Below are 26,785 nucleotides of genomic sequence, written 5' to 3'. Positions count from 1 at the left end.
GGTCAAAGACAATAAAGTATTCTGATTCAGATTAAATGTCAGATTAAATAGAAATGTTTCAGAACAGAGTGACTGATGAGTTCATATTGCTGCAGTGATGAAAAGAGGATGGCAGCGACTTGGTCATGAGTGAACAGAAGAAGAAGGAAGTGAGGATGTTCCACAGCAGTTCTATGGCTCAGTAACAATCTGTGTTAACCTCAATAACTAAAGATGGAAATATAAACATCCCAGTTCACCTTCAGATGGATGAACACAGCATCAAGCAGCTTTTACTCTGTACAGACTCTGTTAGAGCAGCTACAAGGTGATTCAAACATCTTTTTAAAGACTGGCCCTGGTGCTTTATGTGTTTTCACAGATGTAAATGCTGCTCTGATTACTGGAGGTTAAATTCTTACCTTCCATCAGCAGTTTGTCCATCTTTAAAGCAAATAGGAAACCTCATAGACCGGTCACTCTTCATGGACACACAGCTGGGTTCAGGAGAGTCTGCTCTCTGCTGCTGCATCCTGATACAAACAAACAACAAATCAAAGAGTTTAAAAAGATGAATTTTGAGCAGACTGTCAGCAGCTGAAGTTTTAGAAGCAGAATGAAAATCAGTAAGAAGACAGTGGATGAGAAACGTTCTCCTGTTCATCAAAATGTCATCTGATGAAAGATGCTGTCTCATCTTAGTTGATTAGTTGACTAATCAGTGGTTGAGCTCTTTGTTAACTCACAAAGTTAGTAGTTCATTCTGACTTATTGTGACTTATTATTCAGTAGCTGAGTGTCAGATGTGACAGTGAGTGTGAATAATGATGGTGGAGTGATGTGAGTGGAGAACAGTGATGGACAGTTAGAGATCCTCATCTCACCTCTGAGCTTTGGTCTGGCTGTCATGTTCCCCACACAGAGAGCTTTTAGAGGGAGGGACTCCCTCCTCTCTGTCCTCACACTGATCCATAGCAGAGAAACAGCTGCTGGGAGAGCTGCACTCACTCACTACAACATGGAAGATGTTCAGCTGCTCAGTTCACATCCAGTCACAGAGACTTTGGAGCTTCAGCTGTGGAGGAAACACAGAGAGAGAAGATGCTGCTGATTCTCCTTCATCAGTCCATCTGATGTGAGGCTGCTGTCACTTCATCATCACTTCACTGTCAAAGTCTACAAACATCAAATGTGCTTCTACTGACAGCTGGAGGAGGGACCACACCACCATCATCCATTACAAACAGCCAGGAGACAAACATCTGACAGGCTGCTGCTCTCTGACTCTGTTCATTCTCTACTAATCTAATGACATCAGAGTAATGACATCTGTACCTGTGTAACACTACACTATTTCACTGGACAGGAATCTAATCCAACATCATTTCTCACCTGTCTTTTTCTCTCTGAACAATAAATGAAGTTCAAGCTGTCAGAGGAAAACCTCCATTAACATGATGATACATTTAACATCTGCTCCCTGTATACTCTGTAGTATAGACTACTCCATAGTATACAGTATATAGACTACTATATAGTACACAACTGAGTATTTATAATATTATTATAGAAAGACCAAACTGACAAAATGTTGGACTGAGAGAAAAAGTCTGTCTGAGTCTGTTCTGGATCAAAGTTGATTCCCACTCAGTCCTGGACTAATCAGAGTCAGCTGTTAACTGAGCTGAGCTCCTCTCAACACTAACAGCAGCTTCACTTTCTGCTCTTTACACTTTTTACTGTCAAATAACTGAAAACTGTCACTTACCCGAGTTTCACACGGAGAAAATATCTGTGTCACAGTACAAAGTACAAAAGTGGAAGTTTAAAAGCAGGAACCCACAAACAGGAAATAACATTTAGCAGGCTTCATATTATTACTACTATCAGTACTGGAAGAAGTACTCTGATACTTTACTACAATAAAACTCAATTACAGTAGAAGTACTGCAGTATTATAGTGATGTAGTATGCAGTATTACAGTAAAAGTACTGCAGTATTATAGTGATGTAGTATGCAGTATTACAGTAAAAGTACTGCAGCGTCTTCTATGAGAAAACTTATATTTCTAGTAAAGAGGAAATCTAAGTGAAATATAACTTGTGAACAGATTTGAGGCTCATTTATGGAATTTGTGGAGGAGTAAAATGTGACTGTGTCTTTCTAATCTAGTGCTATTATTATTCTAATGATCATAGTTTGATCAGATTATAGAAGGTGAAATATCCTCATGTGTACATGTTGGTTATTTTATCATTATCTCTTTCTTTATGTTTTATTGTGTCTTCCATCTTCTCTGTCTCATGATGAGGAACAGTCTGCTGCAAACCTGCTCAAAGCTAAACCTTCCTTAACCCTCCTTTCCTTTCTTCCTTCTTTCCTTCCTTCTCCCTCCTTTCCAGAGGGGAACTTTTAGCCTAGCTTAGCACAAAGACTGGAAGCAAAGGGGAAATGTTAGCCTAGCTTTCCTTTAATTCCTGAAGCCAATCACTTAAATTAGCCTCGATGGCATGCTAATTAGATCTTAACACCTATTGTCATTATGCTAGTTAGCTTCGTGGCTAATCTGACTAGCTTTGTGCTAAGCTAGTTAGCTGTTCCGTTAATGTGCTAGCTGCTAATTAGAAACCATTTAATCAGCTGGATAACGTTAGCTTTCATTATCTGCCAAACTTTGTCATTAAGAGTTAAACTAAAATAAACATTAGCGTCTGTGTGGCTAATGTTAGCGTAGTTAATAATAGTTATAGTAATAATAATATGAATAGTTAATAACAGGACAGTTATCATGCTGGGTTCATTAATTCACTTTATTAAAGACTGATCTTTAGATGATCTCACAACACTGGAACAGTAGCGAACATCTTTTCATGTTTCGTTAAATGAAATGAAACCAGTTAAACATCTTACTGACATTATTCCACTTTTACATTCGGGGACAAAATGAAACAAAAGTTCTACAGTTTCATTCTCAGGATGTCAGATATTCTTTTTCAGGGTATAAAATTCTCCACATTTATGGTTTAATATCTTTAAAATATGTCATTAATATGTAATATGTTGTAATGTACAAAAATAGTAGATGACAGTAGAGACTCGTCAGCTGTTCATCAGGCTGTTAAACGTTAGCTAGCGGAGGCGTTGCTCTTGTTGCTATGGTTACCTGTGATTGAAAGAAGCGTGTTTGGACCCTGCGGAGCTCCAGCAGGAAACAAGAGACTCCATTAAAGTTTGATTTATTTCTGAAGGTTCAACTTTAACCTCCTGCCTCCTCATATGGAGACGACATTAAACTTCACTCTGCTGAACTTTGACCTGCTGTCCTCGTTCATAAACACCTCTTTGTGCCACCTAGTGGTCAAAAAAGCACATTACACATTAATCAGTGTAGAAACCAGATGGCTTCTTGGTCAAATCAATCAGCTGATCCCAGATAAAAGTGGAGCAGGAACAAAACCTGTTTAATAATGTTTATTTATGTTTAATAATGTTTATTTATATGAATTTGACTCATTTTAGCAACAAGCTACGACACTGCTAATCAGGACGTTTGAGGACGTTGAGACTTTATCATCATTGGTGTAAATGTGAAGAAATAAATCATTTTATACACTGATGAATTAATTGTGTTACAGTAAAATAATTATTGGATCCTGACAGTAACAACAGCAGAGTCAACTGAGACTAATCAATGAATCATGTAGAAGGAAAAATAACTGAGTGTTTGAGTCTAAGACAGATCTGCTTCACAGTGCAGAGTGTGTGATATTTGATTTCAGCAGCTGATCTTCAGTCAGCAGAGTTTCTGTCCACAGGAGAGACTCTCCCTCCTACAGAGGAACCAGAGAGACTCTCCCTCCTACAGAGGACAGAGAGACTCTCCCTCCTACAGAGGAACCAGAGAGACTCTCCCTCCTACAGAGGAACCAGAGAGACTCTCCCTCCTACAGAGGAACCAGAGAGACTCTCCCTCCTACAGAGGACACAGAGAGACTCTCCCTCCTACAGAGGAACCAGAGAGACTCTCCCTCCTACAGAGGAACCAGAGAGACTCTCCCTCCTACAGAGGACAGAGAGACTCTCCCTCCTACAGAGGACAGAGAGACTCTCCCTCCTACAGAGGAACCAGAGAGACTCTCCCTCCTACAGAGGAACCAGAGAGACTGAACCAGACCAGGACCAGACTCTAAACCCAGCATACAGAGGTTCAGTGAATGTGGTGTTGAAGGTGTGGAGGTGGATCAGTGTGTCAGAGGAGACTCTGTAGAAGGACAGAGTGCCAGCAGGACAGTCCACATACACTGCTACTCTGTTAGAGACAGAGGAGGAGGAGGAGGAGGAGGAGGAGGAGGAGGAGGAGGAGGAGATGGATGTTCTGCTGTTATTGTGACAGACAGAGTAACCACCATAAGAGCATCTCAGACTCCAGGACTGATCATTCCATCCAAACCTACAGTCATAACTGTCTCCTCTCCTGCTGATTCTTCTGTAACTCACTGCTATATAAACTTCTCCTCTGCACTCGACCTCCCAGTAACAGCGACCAGTCAGATCATTTCTACACAGCAGCTGAGACCAGAAGTCAAATCTGTGTGGATGATCAGGATATGACTGATACTCCATCACACGTGTCACCTTCCTGTTGTTATCAGACAGTTTGAGGTTTCCGTTCATTGTGTTTGGATCCAGTTCCAGTTCACAGGCATCTGATGGAGAGAACGAGACACAATACAGCTGCAGTTTATCATCTGTTGATTTATGAACTACTTTACTGAAACCATTCAAATTTAAAGCGTCTCCATGACGACTGTGTTGGCCTCATACCAGCAGACAGAAGCAGGTGTGCACACAGTCACACAGCCTGATAACAAAGGCTGCATCTCAACTCTCTTATTTCATATTTCCTCCTCCATCCTGCCTGAACAGGAAGTAGTTCTGGTCCTCCATTTAACGTTGGTCCCAAGTCTTTCTACAGTATTTCTGCTCTGAGGAAACGTGAGAGCAGCCTTCACTCAAGTCTTTTAGCGGCTCACACGCCTCCTTATTTATTGATGAGCTGCTGCAGCTGATCACACTGATCTGATTCATCACAACACCTCTGCTGTTTCACTATTTTAGACCTGATGTTTCCTCTTTATGTTCCTTCTGCCAACAGGAAGTTGAATCTTTTTCTCATTTATTTGATGTTTGTACTCATTCAGTAACTTTTGGACTCAGATGTTCTTATTAATGTGGAGACTCAGAAAGTTTTGCTTCCTATTACAGAGAGTCTGCTCTTATTTTTGAATGGAGAGTCTATCAACAGTGAGGTTGATAACATCTTTTATGCAAACATCATATTCACTAATTCAGATTTCTTCATTTTCTTCCAAACAAAAACTATTTTGATGTTGAACTTCAGACTTTCTCTGATTCTGTCTGCAGAGTCTCCAAAAACGTAAAAGCTTTAAAGACGTTTCATCTTTTCACAAACATTGTGACATCATTGTCACATTTTATAAGTTTCTTTTTCATGTATTGTTTCATACAGTATCATTTAGGGCTGGACAATATATCGATATTATATTGACATTGTCTTAGAATTTGGATATTATAATATGGTGATACAGCATCAGTTTCTTTTCCTGGTTTTAAAGGCTGATAACAATAAAATTATGTAATGTTGTGAACTGACCAGACTGTTCTGTTATTTGTCTTTTACCCAGATTGTCTTTATATCCACATTACTGATGATTATTTATCAGACATCTCATTGTGTTAATATTTTGTGAAAGCACCGATAGTCAACTTTTAATTTCTATGTTTATAATAAACACTTTGCACCATTGTTAAATATTTCTTTAATGTTTATTTCTGCACCTTAATGTGAAAAGATTATTGTTAAGTGTTAATCTACATGATTAGATTATTTATTTGTCCTTTCGGAAAATTGTTCTATGCCGTTTTCAGTGCATCTGATACAAGTGCAAAGACATTACAATAAACAAGAACACAGTAGACAAACCATACACCCACCCCCCGCCCTCCCAGGACAAAAAGACAGGTTGACAATAGGACAAAAAACCCAACTTAAATACAGTACAATACTAAAGTGCAGTTATTCAGTACTAAAGTGCAATGTGCTATTCAGTCTTAGTTGTCTTATTTAACATGGATATGCTGGTAGGTATGAATGATCTGCGGGCTCTGTTTGTCTGGAATGAAGGCATCCTGAGCCTCCTACCTGAGGGCAACAACTCATATGTTTGATGTAAAGGGTGTGAGAGATCCTCGCATATATTATTTGCCTTCTTTACCACCCTTGTTTCAACAGTCATGGCCATCCTATTTAGAGGCTGGCAAGCAATCTTGCTGGCCATATTGACTATCCTGTGAAGCTTATTTTTATTTGCAATAGACAGAGAGAAGTACCAGGCCACAGAACAGAAACATAAAATGCTCTCCACAAAAGAATGGTAAAAGACCCGCATCATATCCCTATCTACTTTAAATTGCCTTAGCTTACGCATGAAGTACAGTCTCTGCATTCCCTTTTTGTAAATGGTGTCAGTGTTACAGCTCCAATTTAATTTGTCATCTATAACAGTTCCCAAATATTTATAGTTTGTTACAACCTCATTTAGACTTATGTACATTTATTTCTTGGAGTGTTTTTAAAGGTTGTGTTGACGTTTCTTTTCCCTGTCTGCCTTGATTGATAACTGTGGGAATTAAAATCAGAGAGACATGAGGGACATTTTGGAGCAGGTAGCGCCACCATGTGGACATTTATAAAACATTGCTCTTTTAACTCCTGAACTGTGACCAACAGAAGGACATTTCTGTTTCATGGATTCATTGGTTCAAGATAAATGTCAGTTTAAGCCCATTTCTGACTAAACACATTTTTTTTCAGTTCTTTTACATATTTCATCAATCAAAACAATCAAACTGAAAACACACTCACACTTCCTCACACCAGGTTTCAGTCTCTGCGGTCCACCATGGTCCATCCTGGAGGAAGAGACAAAGACACAATCAGCTTCATACACCTTCACTCATATCCACCATTAAACATGAACCACAGTCCCTCAGTTAGTCAGAGTGTCTGTCCATCTGTCCATACCTGAGAGTGTCCATCTGTCCATACCTGAGAGTGTCCACCTGTCTGTCCATACCTGAGAGTTGTAGCGGTTTGAGCAAATTTAATTAACCTTCACCCCACAAAGAGTACATGTTGGAACCATGACCCCAGTTGTCATGTTCCATGTTCCACAACACATTTTGACCCCCTTCCTCTTCAGGGCATTGAGGGGCTCAGCGATTTGGGAGAAATTTGGCACAAACCGATGGTACCACCCCGCCATTCCCAGGTAGGCACTGGGAAGTTCTGGACAGCCTGGGTTTTCTCTTGCTCCACCTGAACCCCCTGTGATGACACAACATGTCCAAGGAATGTCAGGGAGGTACGGAAGAATTTACTTTTCTTCACATTAACAGTGAGCCCTGCCATCCTGAGCTTGTCCATGATGGCTTGGACATCCCTGAAATGTTGTTGCCAGGAGTCGGAGTAGATGTCATCCAGGTACACAAAACAATTTTCTCCCTTAAGTTCGCCTAAGACCGTGTCCATGAGCCGTTGGAAGGTGGCTGGTGCATTTTTCAGGCCAAAGCTTGAACTGGAACAGTCCATATGGACAGATGAAAGTGGTCATGGCTCGGGATTTTGGATCCATCTCCACTTGCCAGTATCCACTGTTGAGATCCAAAGCTTTGAATACGGTGGCTCCAGTAAGGGACTCGAGGATTTCCTGGATGGTAGGGAGGGGATAGGCATCAGTGAGAGTTCTGGCATTGGGTTTTCTGTAATCCACACAGAACCTAGGCTTTCCAATTTTCCTGGGGACGATCACCACTGGAGAAGCCCATGGGGAGGATGAAGGTTCTATAACTTCATTTGACAACATTTCATCCAGAAGCTCCTTTAACACCGTCTGTTTGGGTGGAGAGAGACGGTAAGGCTTCTGTTTTATTGGCACATCCTCCGTCATGAATACTTGGTGCCTAAGCAGTTCCGTGCGCCCGACTTTGGTAGTGCAAACATTGCTATTACAATGCAGTCTCTCTCTCTCTCTCTTTCCCCTTCAGGTGTGAGCCTTGAACTGCCTTCTCAAAAAGTTCCTAAGCCCTGACCCAGTGGTGGCCTCCAATGAAGCAGCACCACCTTGAGGCAAAGCAAGCAAAGGTAGTGACAAGTTGGAGTCCCCACACAAATGCATGTCTAATAGAGAGTGACTTGTCATTGGTGAGCCTGAGATTGGTAGAGGGTCCTTTAATACTCCCCTGTCTAATACAGAACCTTCTGTTTCAGGTCCTGTTTTGTGACCCTCAGAGGGAAAGTCCAAGATGTCCTCCAGAGCTGAAGCCATCCTTTGTACAGAGATGCACCCACAGCCCGCAGTAAGGCTTCTTTGCAGTCCTTTTAATTTGTCCACACGCAATAAAACACAGATCATCATTTAACCATTCTGTGGAGTGATCGCCACAGAGTGTCCACCTGTCTGTCCATACCTGAGAGTGTCCATCTATCTGTCCATACCTGAGAGTGTCCATCTATCTGTCCATACCTGAGAGTGTCCATCTATCTGTCCATACCTAAGAGTGTAAATCTGTCCATTCCTGAGAGTGTCCATCTGTCTGTCCATACCTGCGAGTGTCCACCTGCCTGTCCATACCTGCGAGTGTCCACCTGTCTGTCCATACCTGAGAGTGTCCACCTGCCTGTCCATACCTGAGAGTGTCCATCTATCTGTCCATACCTGAGAGTGTCCATCTATCTGTCCATACTTGAGAGTGTCCATCTGTCTGTCCGTACCTGAGAGTGTAAATCTGTCCATACCTGAGAGTGTCCATCTGTCTGTCCATACCTGCGAGTGTCCACCTGCCTGTCCATACCTGCGAGTGTCCACCTGCCTGTCCATTCCTGAGAGTGTCCACCTGCCTGTCCATACCTGAGAGTGTCCACCTGCCTGTCCATACCTGCGAGTGTCCACCTGCCTGTCCATTCCTGAGAGTGTCCACCTGCCTGTCCATACCTAAGAGTGTCCATCTGTCTGTCCATACCTGCGAGTGTCCACCTGCCTGTCCATACCTGAGAGTGTCCACCTGTCTGTCCATACCTGGGAGTGTCCATCTGTCTGTCCATACCTGAGAGTGTCCACCTGTCTGTCTATACCTGAGAGTGTCCATCTGTCTGTCAATACTTGAGGGTGTCCACCTGTCTGTCCATACCTGAGAGTGTCCCTCTGTCCATACCTGAAAGTGTCCATCTGTCTGTTCATACCTGAGAGTGTCCACCTGTCCATACCTGAGAGTGTCCATCTGTCCATACCTGAGAGTGTCCATCTGTCTGTCCATACCTGAGAGTGTCCATCTGTCTGTCCATACCTGAGAGTGTCCACCTGTCTGTCCATACCTGAGAGTGTCCAGTCTCCAGTGTAGATCCTTCAGTCCAGCAGACAGAAGCTTCTCTCCTGAGTCTCCTGGATGATTGTAGCTCAGGTCCAGCTCTCTCAGATGGGAGGGGTTGGCACTCAGAGCTGAGGCCAAAGAAGCACAGCCTTCCTCTGTGATCAGACATCCTGACAGACTGAACACACACAACACTTCATCTAATGAGCTTAAAAACATTCTCAGCTCAGTAAACAGAATTTTGTCCTTCTGGCCTTTATGTTCACACTAAGCGCCCCCTGCTGTATATTTAGGTTAGTAGGAGAAGGTTAGGGTTACCACCTGTTGCTGCTGGAGGCTGAATTACTGAAGCTCAGAGTTTAATCTGATGCCATTCTGTTTTAACTGTGGCATAACTTTTGGTATGTTTGCTCTGTGTCCCCTGACGTAGGGTCAGAGGACAGGGTTAACCCCTGGCTGACAGCAGCAGGTAGACTCTATTATATGAACACATGCTTTACATTGCTCCATTACAACATCACTAATAGTTATATTATATGTAATATATATTCATATAACACAATCTGTGACAGTCAGTGAAGAAAGATTAATCACATCATGTTAACGCTAACAGCCCTAATATTTATATAACATGTATATTATATATTTGTTTATTTATTATATATTTATATATGTCTAGACTGCCCAGTGTATTTTTTGACAAAAAGAGAAAAACTTTGCTTTTTTGTGTGCCAAGAACTTTTTTGGTTTTGTTGAGTTATCAAATGAGGTAAAAATCATTTTTACTTTTGTACTTAAATACATTTCAGAGCCTGAACGTTCTGACTTTTACTTGAGCAAAGAGTTGAATCAGTACTTCTACTTCAGTACAACACATCGGCTCAGAATGTACAGAAAGTATATTTGGTATAAGAACTCTTCATGTAAACTAGAAACTGGGGAAAACAAAATATTACTTCATAAACATAATCATAAAAACTGACCTGAGAGTTTCCAGTCCACAGTGTGGACTCTCCAGTCCAGCAGAAAGCTGCTTCACTCCTGAATCCTGCAGGTTGTTGTTACTCAGGTCCAGATCTCTCAGACTAGAGGACTGGGAGCTGAGAACTGAGGACAGAGCTGCACAGCTTCTCTCTGAGAGGTTACAGTCAGTCAGTCTGGAGAATAATTTTAATAAGTTAACTCACAGTTCCAATCTATAAAGACAATAAACACTTGGTGGGTAAACTTTGACAGACAGTTGAATCCTGACCTGAGAGTTTCCAGTCCACAGTGTGGACTCTCCAGTCCAGCAGAAAGCTGCTTCACTCCTGAATCCTGCAGGTTGTTGTTACTCAGGTCCAGATCTCTCAGACTAGAGGACTGGGAGCTGAGAACTGAAGACAGAGCTACACAGCTTCTCTCTGAGAGGTTACAGTCAGTCAGTCTGGAGAATAATTTTAATAAGTTAACTCACAGTTCCAATATATAAAGACAATAAACACTTGGTGGGTAAACTTTGACAGACAGTTGAATCCTGACCTGAGAGTTTCCAGTCCACAGTGTGGACTCTCCAGTCCAGCAGAAAGCTGCTTCACTCCTGAATCCTGCAGGTTGTTGTTACTCAGGTCCAGATCTCTCAGACTAGAGGACTGGGAGCTGAGAACTGAAGACAGAGCTGCACAGCTTCTCTCTGAGAGGCTACAGTCAGTCAGTCTGGAGAAGAATTTTAATAAGTTATCTCACAGTTCCAATATATAAAGACAATAAACACTTGGTGGGTAAACTTTGACAGACAGTTGAATCCTGACCTGAGAGTTTCCAGTCCACAGTGTGGACTCTCCAGTCCAGCAGAAAGCTGCTTCACTCCTGAATCCTGCAGGTTGTTGTGACTCAGGTCCAGATCTCTCAGACTAGAGGACTGGGAGCTGAGGACTGAGGACAGAGCTGCACAGCTTCTCTCTGAGAGGTAACAGTCAATCAGTCTGGAGAAAAATCAGCAGAACAAAAGAGAACTATTGTAAATATGACTTGAGCAAAGATTAATCTGGATGGCTCTGCGTGTACTTACAGAGCTTTGTTGGAGGCTTTGACCACTGGCAGCAGCCTCAGAAGAGCCTCCTCTGAAGCAGAGTATTTCTTCAGGTCAAACACGTCCAGATCTTTTTCTGATGACAGTAAGATGAAGACCAGAGCTGACCACTGAGCAGGAGACAGTTTATCTGTGGAGAGACTTCCTGATCTCAGGTACTGTTGGATCTCCTCCACTAGAGAACAATCATTCAGTTCATTCAGACAGTGGAACAGATTGATGCTTCTCTCTGCAGACAGATTCTCACTGATCTTCTTCTTGATGTACTTGACTGTTTTCTGTTTGGTCTGTGAGCTAATTCCTGTCACTGTCAGCAGACCTCGTAGGAGATTCTGATTGGTCTGCAGTGAAAGACCCAGGAGGAAGCGGAGGAACAAGTCCAGGTGTCCATTTGGACTCTTTAAGGCCTCGTCCACAGCACTCTGGTAGAAACGTGTTGATTTGTCTTTAAAGACTTTAGACCACCTGGATGTTGTTTGTTCTTCCAGCAGGTTGACTCCAGACTTGATGAATGTCAGATGGACATGAAGAGCAGCCAGAAACTCCTGAAGGCTCAGGTGGACGAAGCAGAACACCTTGTCCTGGTACAGCCCTCTCTCCTCTCTAAAGATCTGTGTGAACACTCCTGAGCACACTGAGGCTGCTCTGATGTCGATGCCACACTCTGTCAGGTCTGATTCATAGAAGATCAGGTTGCCTTTCTGCAGCTGCTCAAAAGCCAGTTTTCCCAGAGACTTATTCATCTTCCTGCTCTTCTTACTCCAGTGTGGATCTGTCTCAGTTCCTCCATCATACTTGACGTTCTTCAGTTTGGACTGAAGTACCAGGAAGTGGATGTACATCTCAGTCAGTGTCTTGGGCAGCTCTCCTCTCTTTCTGCTTTTCACCACATTCTCCAGAACTGTAGCAGTGATCCAGCAGAAGACTGGGATGTGGCACATGATGTGGAGGCTTCGTGATGTCTTGATGTGGGAGATGATGGTTCTGGCCTGCTCCTCATCTCTGAATCTCTTCCTGAAGTACTCCTTCTTCTGTGGGTCAGTGAACCCTCTGACCTCTGTCACCATGCCGACACATTCAGGAGGGATCTGATTGGCTGCTGCAGGTCGTGTGGTTATCCAGAGGCGAGCAGAGGGAAGCAGTTTCCCCCTGATGAGGTTTGTCAGCAGCACATCCACTGAGGTGGACTCTGTAACATCAGTCAGGATCTCAGTGTTGTGGAAGTCCAGAGGAAGTCGACACTCATCCAGACCGTCAAAGATGAACACAACCTGGAACTCTTCAAACCTGCAGATTCCTGCTTCTTTGGTTTCAGTAAAGAAGTGATGAACAAGTTCCACCAAGCTGTACTTTTTCTTTTTCAGCACATTCAGCTCTCTGAAAGCGAATGGAAATGTGAAGTCTATGACCTGGTTGGCTTTGTGTTCAGCCCAGTCCAGAGTGAACTTCTGTGTTAAGACTGTTTTCCCAATGCCAGCCACTCCCTTTGTCATCACTGTTCTGATTGGTTCATCTCTTCCAGGTGAGGCTTTAAAGATGTCTTCTTGTCTGATTGTTGTTTCTGGTCTGTCTGGTTTCCTGGATGCTGTTTCAATCTGTCTGATCTCATGTTCATCATTGACCTCTGCAGTCCCTCCCTCTGTGATGTAGAGCGGTGTGTAGATCTGATTCAGAAGGGTTGGGTTTCCTGCTTTAGCGATCCCCTCAAACACACACTGGAACTTCTTCTGCAGGTTAGTCTTGAGTTTACGTCGACACTTTGCAGCACGAGTTCCTGAATGAACAAACAACAAATCAGTTTATTAGTTTTTCCTCCTCCATCAGTTTTATTCAGCTCATCAGTGGAGGACAAACAGCTTCTGATCTGATGCAGATGTGTGCAGCATATTTACAGCAGAGTTTGAAATATAAACCTCTCCCATGTTGCCTCTATTTCCTCTCCATCATGTTAAATCTGTTTAAATCCTCTTACTGCTCTGCAGACGCTCAGCCAGCTCCTCCTGCTTCATTCTCCTCAGGAAGTGCACTGTGATCTTCAGAAATGCCTCTCTGCTGCTCCTCCTCTGCTCTTCCTCCTCACCGTCCAACACCTCCTCATCCTCACTCTGACTCTCTAAGCATTCTGGGTCATCTGGACTCAGACCCCTCTGGACTCTCTTCAGCTCGTTCTTCACAAAAGTGACGATGTTCTCCTCCAGCAGCTGGAACAGAAAGATAAAGTGAACATTTCATTTAAACTGGTAGAACACAACATGTGATTCATGTGTCAGTCTGAAGGCCTGCTGGTCTAAACATAGCAGCATGGACACTGTTAGGACCTGAATGTTACTTTACTATTTCATCTGTGGTTGATGGAGTTAATAGTAAAAGGTGTGTTTGTACATGTACACACCATAAATATGGAGTCCAGCTGTGTTTGATGCTGCTGTGCAGACTGATCACTGGGAACCTCTGAGCTCTGCTGCTGAACTCTGTGGAGAAAACATCACGTTTAAGGACATTTAATGACTCAAATCTGCACTCAGCTTATTAAAGATGTTCTGTCATGATGACTAAATGAACTCTTGTAAATGCTGCTCTGATTACTGAATGTCATATTCTTACCTTCCATCAGCAGAATGTCCATTCTTAAATTAAATAACTAAAGATGGAACTATAAACATCCCAGTTCACCTTCAGATGGATGAACACAGCATCAAGCAGCTTTTACTCTGTACAGACTCTGTTAGAGCAGCTACAAGGTGATTCAAACATCTTTTTAAAGACTGGCCCTGGTGCTTTATGTGTTTTCACAGATGTAAATGCTGCTCTGATTACTGGATGTTAAATTATTACCTTCCATCAGCAGGTTGTCCATCTTTAAACACAGGAGGAAGAAGCTCCATAGACCGGTCACTCTTCATGGACACACAGCTGGGTTCAGGAGAGTCTGCTCTCTGCTGCTGCATCCTGATATGAATAAAGAAGTGAAAAAAGCATGTAGTTAACACCAAAGAACTGCTACTCAGTGCCTCCACAGACACCCAACCAGGCCAGAAGGGATATATAATCCCTCCAGTGTGTTCTGTCTGTCTGGTCTCCTTCCAGTTGGACTACTGCCTAGCTTCACTGAGTCTCTGCTGTCCAGCTTCACTGAGTCTCTGCTGTCCAGCTTCACTGAGTCTCTGCTGTCCAGCTTCACTGAGTCTCTGCTGTCCAGCTTCACTGAGTCTCTGCTGTCCAGCTTCACTGAGTCTCTGCTGCCCATTCTAGACACTAGATTGTGATGCTGTTCCTGTCTGTTCCTGTTCCTCTTGTTACCTGTTCCTGCTGGTTTCAAGCTTATTTGAACTGCTTTCCCTTTATGGTCTGTAAGCCTGTCTGTTGGTTACTGAGCATTAAAGCTGTTTCCATTTAACCTGTCTGTGGTGTTTGTGCCTGGTTCACCTGCTCCGCCCCACATAACACATGAGGTTTATTCAGCCCAAACAGCCAACCAACCATTTTTTAAACTCTTACCTTCCATCAGCAGGTTGTCCATCTTTAATCACAAGAGGAAGAAGCTCCATAGACCGATCACTCTTCATGGACACACAGCTGGGTTCAGGAGAGTCTGCTTTCTGCTGCTGCATCCTGATATGAATATAGAAGTGAAAAAAGCATGTAGTTAACACCAAAGAACTGCTACTCAGTGCCTCCACAGACACCCAACCAGGCCAGAAGGGATATATAATCCCTCCAGTGTGTTCTGTCTGTCTGGTCTCCTTCCAGTTGGACGTGCCTAGAACTCCTCCAAAGGGGGGCGTACAGGAGGACCCTGACCAGGAGCCCAAACCACCTCAGGTGGCTCCTTTCCATGTGAAGGAGCAGCGGCTCTACTCCTAGCCTCCCCCTGAAGTCTGAACTCCTGACCCGATCTCTAAGGCTGAGCCCAGACACTCTCTGCTTGGATCCAGCATCTCATTGTTTGGGTCACTACCCAAAGCTGGTGAGCATAGGTAGGGTTGGGACGTAGACTGACTGCTAAACTGAGAGCTTCACCTTCAGGCTCAGCTCTTTCTTCACCAGGATGGTCAGGTACAACACGTGCATGCTGCATGCTGATGCCTAAACTCCTCCACTTGGGGCAGTAACCGCCCCCCCTTACCCCGAGAGAGGGAAGTCCACCTTTTTCCAGCAGAAGATCACAAATGGGATCAGAGACCAGGGACAGCCCTGATGGAGCCCAACACCCACTGAGACCAGGTCTGACTTACTGCAGAGGATGTGAACACAGCTCTCACAGCGGTTGTATAGGGACCCAATGGCTCGCAGCAGAGACCCTGGTACCCCAAACTCCCACAACACCTCCCACAAAGTCCCCTGAGGTACACGGTCCACAAGGTCCCCACAAAGCACATGTAGACTGGATGTGTGAACTCCCATGATCCCTCCAGTATCCCTGCAGGGTGAAGAGCTGGTCCACTGTTCCACGGCCAGAGTCCACATCACTCCTCCTCACATCCTCCTGAATCAGAACACAACACGTCCCACAAGGTTTCCAGAGGGACACGGTCCTAAGCCTTCTCCAAGTCCAAAAAGCACATGTAGACGAGATGTGTGAACTCCCATGACCTCTCTAGTATCCCTGCAGGGTGAAGAGCTGGTCCTGAATCAGAGGTTCGACAATCGGCCAACCGTTTTTAAACTCTTACCTTCCATCAGCAGGTTGTCCATCTTTAAACTCAATAGGACGATCCACTGACCGGTCACTCTTCATGGACACACAGCTGGGTTCAGGAGAGTCTGCTCTCTGCTGCTGCATCCTGATACAAACAAACAACAAATCAAAGAGTTTAAAAAGATGAATTTTGAGCAGACTGTCAGCAGCTGATTTTTAAGAAGCAGAATGACAATCAGTAAGAAGACAGTGGATGAGAAACGTTCTCCTGTTCATCAAAATGTCATCTGATGAAAGATGCTGTCTCATCTTAGTTGATTAGTTGACTAATCAGTGGTTGAGCTCTTTGTAAACTCACAAAGTTAGTAGTTCATTCTGAGTTATTGTGACTTATTATTCAGTAGTTGAGTGTCAGATGTGACAGTGAGTGTGAATAATGATGGTGGAGTGATGTGAGTGGAGAACAGTGATGGACAGTTAGAGATCCTCATCTCACCTCTGAGCTTTGGTCTGGCTGTCATGTTCCCCACACAGAGAGCTTTTAGAGGGAGGGACTCCCTCCTCTCTGTCCTCACACTGATCCATAGCAGAGAAACAGCTGCTGGGAGAGCTGCACTCACTCACTACAACATGGAAGATGTTCAGCTGCTCAGTTCACATCCAGTCACAGAGACTTTGGAGCTTCAGCTGTGGAGGAAACACAGAGAGAGAAGATGCTGCTGATTCTCCTTCATCAGTCCATCTGACACCGCATTCATCAGAACTGAGTGAATGAGAAAAGTCAATTAATTAACATTTTAAATACACAAACAACTACTGATTCAAAATTAAATATCATAAAGTCTTCAGCTGTTTCCTGTCAGAGGAAAACCTCCATTAACATGATGATACATTTAACATCTGCTCCCTGTATACTCTGTAGTTTAGACTACTCCATAGTATACAGTATATAGACTACTATATAGTACACAACTGAGTATTTATAATATTATTATAGAAAGACCAAACTGACAAAATGGCGGACTGAGAGAAAAAGTCAGCTGTTAACTGAGCTGAGCTCCTCTCAACACTAACAGCAGCTTCACTTTCTGCTCTTTACACTTTTTACTGTCAAATAACTGAAAACTGTCACTTACCCGAGCTTCACACGGAGAAAATATCTGAGTCACAGCTGAGAGAGAAAAGTTAAACAACTGCTGCAACGAGGAAATGAACAGAGAGAAAAATACCTGCCAGGTGCTGCGTCATGAAACAAGTTCAACTAGTTTCTAGATGCTGGAAATGATTTAATGTGATCAGAAAGAATCTGAACTAAAAACATTCAGCAGGCTGGAAGAAGTACTTTACTGCAGTAAAACTACTAATACACTAACAAATACAAATACTATAATATGCAGTATTACAGTAAAAGTACTGCAGTATTATAGTGATGTAGTATGCAGTATTACAGTAAAAGTACTGCAGTATTACAGTAAAAGTACTGCAGTATTACAGTAAAAGTACTGCAGTATTACAGTAAAAGTACTTCAGTATTATAGTAATGTAGTATGCAGTATTACAGTAAAAGTACTGCAGTATTATAGTGATGTAGTATGCAGTATTACAGTAAAAGTACTGCAGTATTATAGTGATGTAGTATGCAGTATTACAGTAAAAGTACTGCAGTATTATAGTGATGTAGTATGCAGTATTACAGTAAAAGTACTGCTGTATTATAGTGATGTAGTATGCAGTATTACAGTAAAAGTACTGCAGTATTATAGTGATATAGTATGCAGTATTACAGTAAAAGTACTGCAGTATTATAGTGATGTAGTATGCAGTATTACAGTAAAAGTACTGCAGTATTATAGTGATGTAGTATGCAGTATTACAGTAAAAGTACTGCAGTATTATAGTGATGTAGTATGCAGTATTACAGTAAAAGTACTGCAGTATTATAGTGATGTAGTATGAAGTATTACAGTAAAAGTACTGCAGTATTATAGTGATGTAATATGCAGTATTACAGTGAAAGTACTGCAGTATTATAGTGATGTAGTATGCAGCATTACAGTAAAAGTACTGCAGTATTATAGTGTTGTAGTATGCAGTATTACAGTAAAAGTACTGCAGCATTACAGTAAAAGTACTTCAGTATTATAGTAATGTAGTATGCAGTATTACAGTAAAAGTACTGCAGTATTATAGTGATGTAGTATGCAGTATTACAGTAAAAGTACTGCAGTATTATAGTGATGTAGTATGCAGTATTACAGTAAAAGTACTGCAGTATTATAGTGATGTAGTATGCAGTATTACAGTAAAAGTACTGCAGTATTATAGTGATGTAGTATGCAGTATTACAGTAAAAGTACTGCAGTATTATAGTGATGTAATATGCAGTATTACAGTGAAAGTAATGCAGTATTATAGTGATGTAGTATGCAGCATTACAGTAAAAGTACTGCAGTATTATAGTGTTGTAGTATGTGTCACGTGGTTGGTTTGGTTTAAAAGAAGCCAAAACAATAATTTAGTTTAAAATGTTGCCAACAACGCCACCTAAGTTGAGGAGCTTAGGACTCCATAATTGCAGATAGGCTACAGGTTCTTTTTATCAGGACGGAGCAGAGTTAAAAAACCACATAAAAATGTATAAAGTTCACCAGGATTTATTATAAAACAGTCCAAAGTCTTTTCCCAGTTCCAGACCGTCCTGGAGGAATCCTTCCCAGGACTGGATGCTGATTTCAATTCTCGGAGGTGATGGGGGGGTGAGACCTTCTTCCTTCTCCGGATCTACTCGTTCCCTCAGTCCGGTACTCCGCCTGTAGACACAGAACACAACCGCCAGCCCTCTGTCGACACACCCGTCTACGCTCTCACTCCCTCCTCTGCCTGGCCCTACAGCCGGCCTTCTCAGTGTCTGCATTTTGGATTTGCGAATTAACACTCACGGTTTTCCTGGGTGATAACTGAACGTCATTCACCCAGGCTGGAGTAGTTACGCCGACAGACACGGGCCGCTGCACTTCAGGTAGGAGGATCTTTCTGCGATGGTAGGTTCTTGGTGGCCTGCTGGTTCTCCGGCTGGTTCCTCATCTTCTCCTTCTCCGGCCTCTCTGGCCTTCCTTCGTCTCTGGCTCCTCTCCCTCTCTGACGTCTCTGGCCTGCAATAAAAAGGGTCATACCTGCAAGCTGCCAGCTGTGGCTTGTTGCACTGATTGTCCGTCGGCTGTGGGATGTTCAAGGTCAGCTCGGAAAAAGAAATTTCAAACATAATTAAATCACAGCAAACCAATATATTAAACTGACCCTGTCACATATGCAGTATTACAGTAAAAGTACTGCAGTATTACAGTAAAAGTACTTCAGTATTATAGTGATGTAGTATGCAGTATTATAGTGATGTAGTATGCAGTATTACAGTAAAAGTACTGCAGTATTATAGTGATGTAGTATGCAGTATTACAGTAAAAGTACTGCAGTATTATAGTGATGTAGTATGCAGTATTACAGTAAAAGTACTGCAGTATTATAGTGATGTAGTATGCAGTATTACAGTAAAAGTACTGCAGTATTATAGTAATGTAGTATGCAGTATTACAGTAAAAGTACTGCAGTATTATAGTGATGTAGTATGCAGTATTACAGTAAAAGTACTGCAGTATTATAGTGATGTAGTATGCAGTATTACAGTAAAAGTACTGCAGTATTATAGTGGTGTATGCAGTATTACAGTAAAAGTACTGCAGCGTCTTCTATGAGAAAACTTATATTTCTAGTAAAGAGGAAATATAAGTGAAATATAACTTGTGAACAGATTTGAGGCTCATTTATGGAATTTGTGGAGGAGTAAAATGTGACTGTGGCTTTCTAATCTAGTGCTATTATTATTCTAATGATCATAGTTTGATCAGATTATAGAAGGTGAAATATCCTCATGTGTACATGTCACAGGTTTCTTAAATCTCTGGCACACAAGCACCCAGACAGAGTCAGTCAAAGTTCAATAATAGTTATAGTAATAATAATATGAATAGTTAATAACAGGACAGTTATCATGCTGGGTTCATTAATTCACTTTATTAAAGACTGATCTTTAGATGATCTCACAACACTGGAACAGTAGCGAACATCTTTTCATGTTTCGTTAAATGAAATGAAACCAGTTAAACATCTTACTGACATTATTCCACTTTTACATTCGGGGACAAAATGAAATAAAAGTTCTACAGTTTCATTCTCAGGATGTCAGATATTCTTTTTCAGGGTATAAAATTCTCCACATTTATGGTTTAATATCTTTAAAATATGTCATTAATATGTAATATGTTGTAATGTACAAAAATAGTAGATGACAGTAGAGACTCGTCAGCTGTTCATCAGGCTGTTTAACGTTAGCTAGCGGAGGCGTGGCTCTTGTTGCTATGGTAACCTGTAATTGAAGGAAGTGTGTTTGGACCCTGTGGAGTTCCAGCAGGAAACAAGAGACTCCATTAAAGTTTGATTTATTTCTGAAGGTTCAACTTTAACCTCCTGCCTCCTCATATGGAGACAACATTAAACTTCACTCTGCTGAACTTTGACCTGCTGTCCTCATTCATAAACACCTCTTTGTGCCACCTAGTGGTCAAAAAAGCACATTACACGTTAATCAGTGTAGAAACCAGATGGCTTCTTGGCCAAATCAATCAGCTGATCCCAGATAAAAGTGGAGCAGAACAAAACCTGTTTAATAATGTTTATTTATATGAATTTGACTCATTTTAGTAACAAGCTAAGACACTGCTAATCAGGACGTTTGAGGACGTTGGGATTTTATTATCATTGGTGTAAATATGAGGAAATAAATAGTTTTATACACTGATGAATTAATTGTGTTACAGTAAAATAATCGGTGAGGCCATGGAAAAAGACTTCCGGACGGCTTCGAAGAGATTCTGGACCACCATCCGGCGTCTCAGGAGGGGGAAGCAGTGCACCGTAAACACTGTGTACGGTGGGGATGGTGCGCTGCTGACCTCGACTCGGGACGTTGTGGATCGGTGGAAGGAATACTTCGAAGACCTCCTCAATCCCACCAACACGCCTTCTGGTAAGGAAGCAGGGCCTGGGGGCTCGGGTGTGGGCTCTCCTATCTCTGGGGTGGAGGTCGCCGAGGTGGTTAAAAAGCTCCTCGGTGGCAGGGCCCCGGGGGTGGATGAGATCCGGCCCGAGTTCCTCAAGGCCCTGGATGTTGTGGGGCTGTCATGGTTGACACGACTCTGCAGCATCGCGTGGACATCAGGGGCAGTGCCTCTGGATTGGCAGACTGGGGTGGTGGTCCCCCTTTTTAAGAAGGGGGACCGGAGGGTGTGTTCCAATTACAGGGGAATCACACTCCTCAGCCTCCCTGGTAAGGTCTATTCGGGGGTGCTGGAGAGGAGGGTCCGTCGGATAGTCGAATCTCGGATTCAGGAGGAGCAGTGTGATTTTCGTCCGGGCCGTGGAACTGTGGACCAGCTCTACACCCTCTGCAGAATCCTTGAGGGTGCATGGGAGTTTTCCCAACCAGTCCACATGTGTTTTGTGGACTTGGAGAAGGCATTCGACCGTGTCCCTCGGGGGATCCTGTGGGGGGTTCTCCAGGAGTATGGGGTATCGGACTCCCTGATAAGGGCCTTCCGTTCCCTGTATGACCGGTGTCAGAGCTTGGTCCACATTTCCGGCAATAAGTCGGACTTGTTTCCAGTGAGGGTTGGACTCCGCCAGGGCTGCCCTTTGTCACCGATCCTGTTCATAATTTTTATGGACAGGATTTCTAGGCGCAGCCAGGGTGTAGAGGGGGTCCGGTTTGGTGACCTCAGGATTGGGTCACTGCTTTTTGCAGATGATGTGGTCCTGTTGGCTTCATCAGACCGTGACCTCCAACTCTCACTGGATCGGTTCGCAGCCGAGTGTGAAGCGGCCGGGATGAGAATCAGCACCTCCAAATCCGAGGCCATGGTCCTCAACCGGAAAAGGGTGGAGTGCTCTCTTCGGGTCGGGGATGAGATCCTGCCCCAAGTGGAGGAGTTCAAGTACCTCGGGGTCTTGTTCACGAGTGAGGGAAGGATGAAACGGGAGATCGACAGGCGGATCGGTGCGGCGTCTGCAGTAATGCGGACTCTGCACAGATCCGTCGTGGTGAAGAGAGAGCTGAGCCGAAAGGCGAAGCTCTCGATTTACCAGTCGATCTTCGTTCCTACCCTCACCTATGGTCATGAGCTTTGGGTAGTGACCGAAAGAACAAGATCGCGGGTACAAGCGGCCGAAATGAGCTTCCTCCGTAGGGTGGCTGGGCTCTCCCTTAGAGATAGGGTGAGAAGCTCAGTTATCCGGAGGGAGCTCGGAGTAGACCCGCTGCTCCTCCACGTCGAGAGGAGCCAGATGAGGTGGTTCGGGCATCTAATCAGGATGCCTCCCGGACGCCTCCCTGGTGAGGTGTTCAGGGCACGTCCCACCGGTAGGAGACCCCGGGGAAGACCCAGGACACGCTGGAAAGACTATGTCTCTCGGCTGGCCTGGGAACGCCTCGGGGTCCCCCTGGAAGAGCTGGACGAAGTGGCTGGGGAGAGGGAAGTCTGGGCTTCCCTGCTTAGGCTGCTGCCCCCGCGACCCGACCCCGGATAAGCGGCAAGAAGATGGATGGATGGATGGATAAAATAATCATTGGATCCTGACAGTAACAACAGCAGAGTCAACTGAGACTAATCAATGAATCATGTAGAAGGAAAAATAACTGAGTGTTTGAGTCTGAGACAGATCTGCTTCACAGTGCAGAGTGTGTGATGTTTGATTTCAGCAGCTGATCTTCAGTCAACAGAGTTTCTGTCCACAGGAGAGACTCTCCCTCCTACAGAGGAACCAGAGAGACTCTCCCTCCTACAGAGGAACGATAGAGAGACTCTCCCTCCTACAGAGGAGCCAGAGAGACTCTCCCTCCTACAGAGGACACAGAGAGGGTCTCCCTCCTACAGAGGACACAGAGAGACTGAGGAACCAGACCAGCAGACTCCAAACCCAGCATACAGAGGTTCAGTGAATGTGGTGTTGAAGGTGTGGAGGTGGATCAGTGTGTCAGAGGAGACTCTGTAGAAGGACAGAGTGCCAGCAGGACAGTCCACATACACTGCTACTCTGTTAGAGACAGAGGAGGAGGAGGAGGAGGGGGGGATGGGTGTTTTTCTGTTATTGTGACAGACAGAGTAACCATCATCATCAGTGCATCTCAGACTCCAGGACTGATCATTTCCTCCAAACAAAGAGTCATCACTGCATCCTTTCCTGCTGATTCTTCTGTAACTCACTGATATATCAACCTCTCCTCTCCACTCGACCTCCCAGTAACAGCGACCAGTCAGAACATTTCTACACAGCAGCTGAGGCAAGTAGTGAAATCTGTCTGGATGATCAGGATATGACTGATACTCCCACACATCTGTCACCTTCCTGTTGTTGTCAGACAGTTTGAGGTTTGTGTGCATTGTGTTTGGATCCAGTTCCAGTTCACAGGCATCTGATGGAGAGAACGAGACACAATACAGCTGCAGTTTATCATCTGTTGATTTATGAACTACTTTACTGAAACCAGTCAAACTTAAAGCGTCTCCATGACGACTGTGTTGGCCTCATACCAGCAGACAGAAGCAGGTGTGCACACAGTCACACAGCCTGATAACAAAGGCTGCATCTCAAATCTCTTATTTCATATTTCCTCCTCCATCCTGCCTGAACAGAAAGTTGTTGTGGTCCTCCATTTAACGTTGGTCCCAAGTCTTTCTACAGTATTTCTGCTCTGAGGAAACGTGAGAGCAGCCTTCACTCAAGTCTTTTAGCGGCTCACACGCCTCCTTATTTATTGATGAGCTGCTGCAGCTGATCACACTGATCTGATTCATCACAACATCTCTGCTGTTTCATACTGAAGTGGAGACACATTACACATTCAGCTCAACTCAATCATATTTACATTTCATTTATTTTCTGATTCAATGAAAGAAATTCATATTCAAATGTTACAGATTACTATCTTTGCAATGAGTTTATTCACTATTTTAGACCTGATGTTTCCTCTTTATGTTCCTTCTGCTAAAAGGAAGTTGAATCTTTTTCTCATTTATTTTATGTTTGTACTCATTCAGTAACTTTTGGACTCAGTAAACAGAAAGGCAGCTGCTGCGCTCTTATCATGTCAGCCGTGTGGAATTACTTTGCACGCAAGGAAGAGGATTAAAAAGTACTACAGATAAAAGTAGAAAGTTCAATCACTTCACGCTCACAGCCTCTCCAGCGGAGCAGCTATAGAACAGACATTAGTTTATATAATGCAGATTAGTAAAATATTACTTTTATGAGGGTCACAGTCACAGACAATAAACTACAAACTAATAATAACCCTTTAGCCTATTCATTATAATTCAGTTCTTTGCCTTAATAATGATAAAATTGAGAGTGTCCACCTGTCTGTCCTCATTGAGGAGGTTACATGTGAAAGAAGAACATTCAAGTTTGCAGTTTGCACTGATTTGAAGTTTAAATAAAGAGCTTATGGCTTGAGGAACATCATATTTTATTTCTTTGTTTAGGGGAGCAGAATAGTTGTTGCACAGTTTGAACATGGTGTTTTTAGATGTCCATATTAAGCAAAGTACATCTATACAAACTATCTGTATTGTTAACAACTTAACAGAGGACAAAAGAAGGTATCGGATTGATATCGTTATCTGACATGAAAGTTGTATCGAGCCATCCCTACTTTAAAGATGTCTCATCTTTTCACAAACGTTGTGACATCATTGTCACATTTTACAACTGTGAAATATTGTTTATTCATCTTTAAGATTGTTTTCATTGTTCCTCTCAGTTTCTTTTATAATGTATTGTTTCATATAGTATGTAGTAACGGTTGTGTTGACGTTGCTTTTCCCTGTATGCTTTGATTGATAACTGAGGTGATTAAAATCAGAGATACATGAGGGACATTTTGGAGCAGGTAGCGCCACCATGTGGACATTTATAAAAGAATTCTCTTAACTCCTGAACTGTGAGGAAATTTCTGTTTCATGGATTCATTGGTTCAAGATGAATGTCAGTTTAGGCCACGCCCATTTCTGACTAAACACATTTTCCATCATTTTGAACTTTTTTAACTTCTTTTACATATTTCATCCAGTTTTTCTCAAAGTTCTCATGAATCAAACTGAAAACACACTCACACTTCCTCAGACCAGGTTTCAGTCTCTGCAGTCCACCATGGTCCATCCTGGAGGAAGACACAAAGACACAATCAGCTTCATACACCTTCACTCATATCCACCATTAAACATGAACCAGAGTCCCTCAGTTAGAGTGTCTGTCTATCTGTCCATACCTGAGAGTGTCCACCTGTCTGTCCATACCTGAGAGTGTCCACCTGTCTGTCCATACCTGAGAGTCTCCATCTATCCATACCTGAGAGTGTCCATCTGTCTGTCCATACCTGAGAGTGTCCACCTGTCTGTCTATACCTGAAAGTGTCCATCTGTCTGTCCATACCTGAGAGTGTCCATCTGTCTGTCCATACCTGAGAGTGTCCACCTGTCTGTCCATACCTGAGAGTGTCCACCTGTCTGTCAATACCTGAGAGTGTCCATCTATCCATACCTGAGAGTGTCCACCTGTCTGTCTATACCTGAGAGTGTCCATCCCTGAGAGTGTCCACCTGTCTGTCCATACCTGAGAGTGTCCACCTGTCCACACTTGAGAATGTCCATCTGTCTGTCCATACCTGAGAGTGTCCATCTGTCTGTCCGTACCTGAGTGTGTCCATCTGTCCATACCTGAGAGTGTCCACCTGTCTGTCCATACCTGAGAGTGTCCATCTGTCCATTCCTGAGAGTGTCCACCTGTCTGTCCATACCTGAGAATGTCCATCTGTCTGTCCATACCTGAGAGTGTCCACCTGTCTGTCCATACCTGAGAGTGTCCATCTGTCTGTCCATACCTGAGAGTGTCCATCTGTCTGTCCATACCTGAGAATGTCCACCTGTCCATACCTGAGAGTGTCCACTTGTCTGTCCATACCTGAAAATGTCCACCTGTCCATACCTGAGAGTGTCCACCTGTCTGTCCATACCTGAGAGTGTCCACCTGTCTGTCCATACCTGAGAGTGTCCAGTCTCCAGTGTGGATCCTCCAGTCCAGCAGACAGGATCTTCTCTCCTGAGTCTCCTGGATGATTGTAGCTCAGGTCCAGCTCTCTCAGATGGGAGGGGTTGGCACTCAGAGCTGAGGCCAGAGAAGCACAGCCTTCCTCTGTGATCAGACATCCTGACAGACTGAACACACACAACACTTCATCTAATGAGCTAAAAAACATTCTCAACTCAGTAAACAGGATTTTATCCTTGAGGCCTTTATGTTGACACTCAGCGCCCCCTGCTGTATGTTTAGGTTAGTAGGAGAGGGTTAGGGTTACCACCTGTTGCTGCTGGAGGCTGAATTACTGAAGCTCAGAGTTTAATCTGATGCCATTCTGTTTTAACTGTGACAGAAGAAATGTCTTTAAAGTTAAATATTGTTTGACAATATTTGTAAAGACAGTGAGAAGATTTAATAGAAATGTAATGATGCTTACAGTATGCACATTGAGTCTTCATTA

The 26,785-nt window shown here is 43.4% G+C and overlaps 1 protein-coding gene across 1 annotated transcript in view; it reads right to left on the bottom strand.

Moving 5' to 3' along the window:
* The window catches only part of LOC128377010 (NACHT, LRR and PYD domains-containing protein 12-like), a 34,222-nt gene extending 8,312 nt beyond the window's left edge, over positions 1 to 25,910 (bottom strand). Inside the window, exons 1-15 of the mRNA XM_053336889.1 lie at positions 25,861 to 25,910; positions 20,697 to 20,748; positions 19,131 to 19,378; positions 18,835 to 18,950; positions 17,277 to 17,281; positions 15,810 to 15,987; positions 15,628 to 15,695; positions 11,481 to 12,475; positions 11,221 to 11,394; positions 10,952 to 11,125; positions 10,683 to 10,856; positions 10,414 to 10,587; positions 9,435 to 9,608; positions 6,927 to 6,973; positions 4,161 to 4,686 (exon numbers count right to left, since the gene is read on the bottom strand). Of these exons, the coding sequence (XP_053192864.1) occupies positions 4,161 to 4,686; positions 6,927 to 6,973; positions 9,435 to 9,608; positions 10,414 to 10,587; positions 10,683 to 10,856; positions 10,952 to 11,125; positions 11,221 to 11,394; positions 11,481 to 12,475; positions 15,628 to 15,695; positions 15,810 to 15,987; positions 17,277 to 17,281; positions 18,835 to 18,950; positions 19,131 to 19,378; positions 20,697 to 20,748; positions 25,861 to 25,910 (3,155 nt within the window). The remainder of the gene's footprint in view (positions 1 to 4,160; positions 4,687 to 6,926; positions 6,974 to 9,434; positions 9,609 to 10,413; positions 10,588 to 10,682; positions 10,857 to 10,951; positions 11,126 to 11,220; positions 11,395 to 11,480; positions 12,476 to 15,627; positions 15,696 to 15,809; positions 15,988 to 17,276; positions 17,282 to 18,834; positions 18,951 to 19,130; positions 19,379 to 20,696; positions 20,749 to 25,860) is intronic.
* Positions 25,911 to 26,785: the final 875 nt, after the last annotated feature.

This window comes from Scomber japonicus, chromosome 2 (assembly GCF_027409825.1).
Source record: "Scomber japonicus isolate fScoJap1 chromosome 2, fScoJap1.pri, whole genome shotgun sequence".
NCBI lineage: Eukaryota > Metazoa > Chordata > Actinopteri > Scombriformes > Scombridae > Scomber > Scomber japonicus.
The sequence above is the reverse complement of the archived record's forward strand: the minus strand, read 5'-3'. Positions and strand labels throughout refer to the sequence as shown.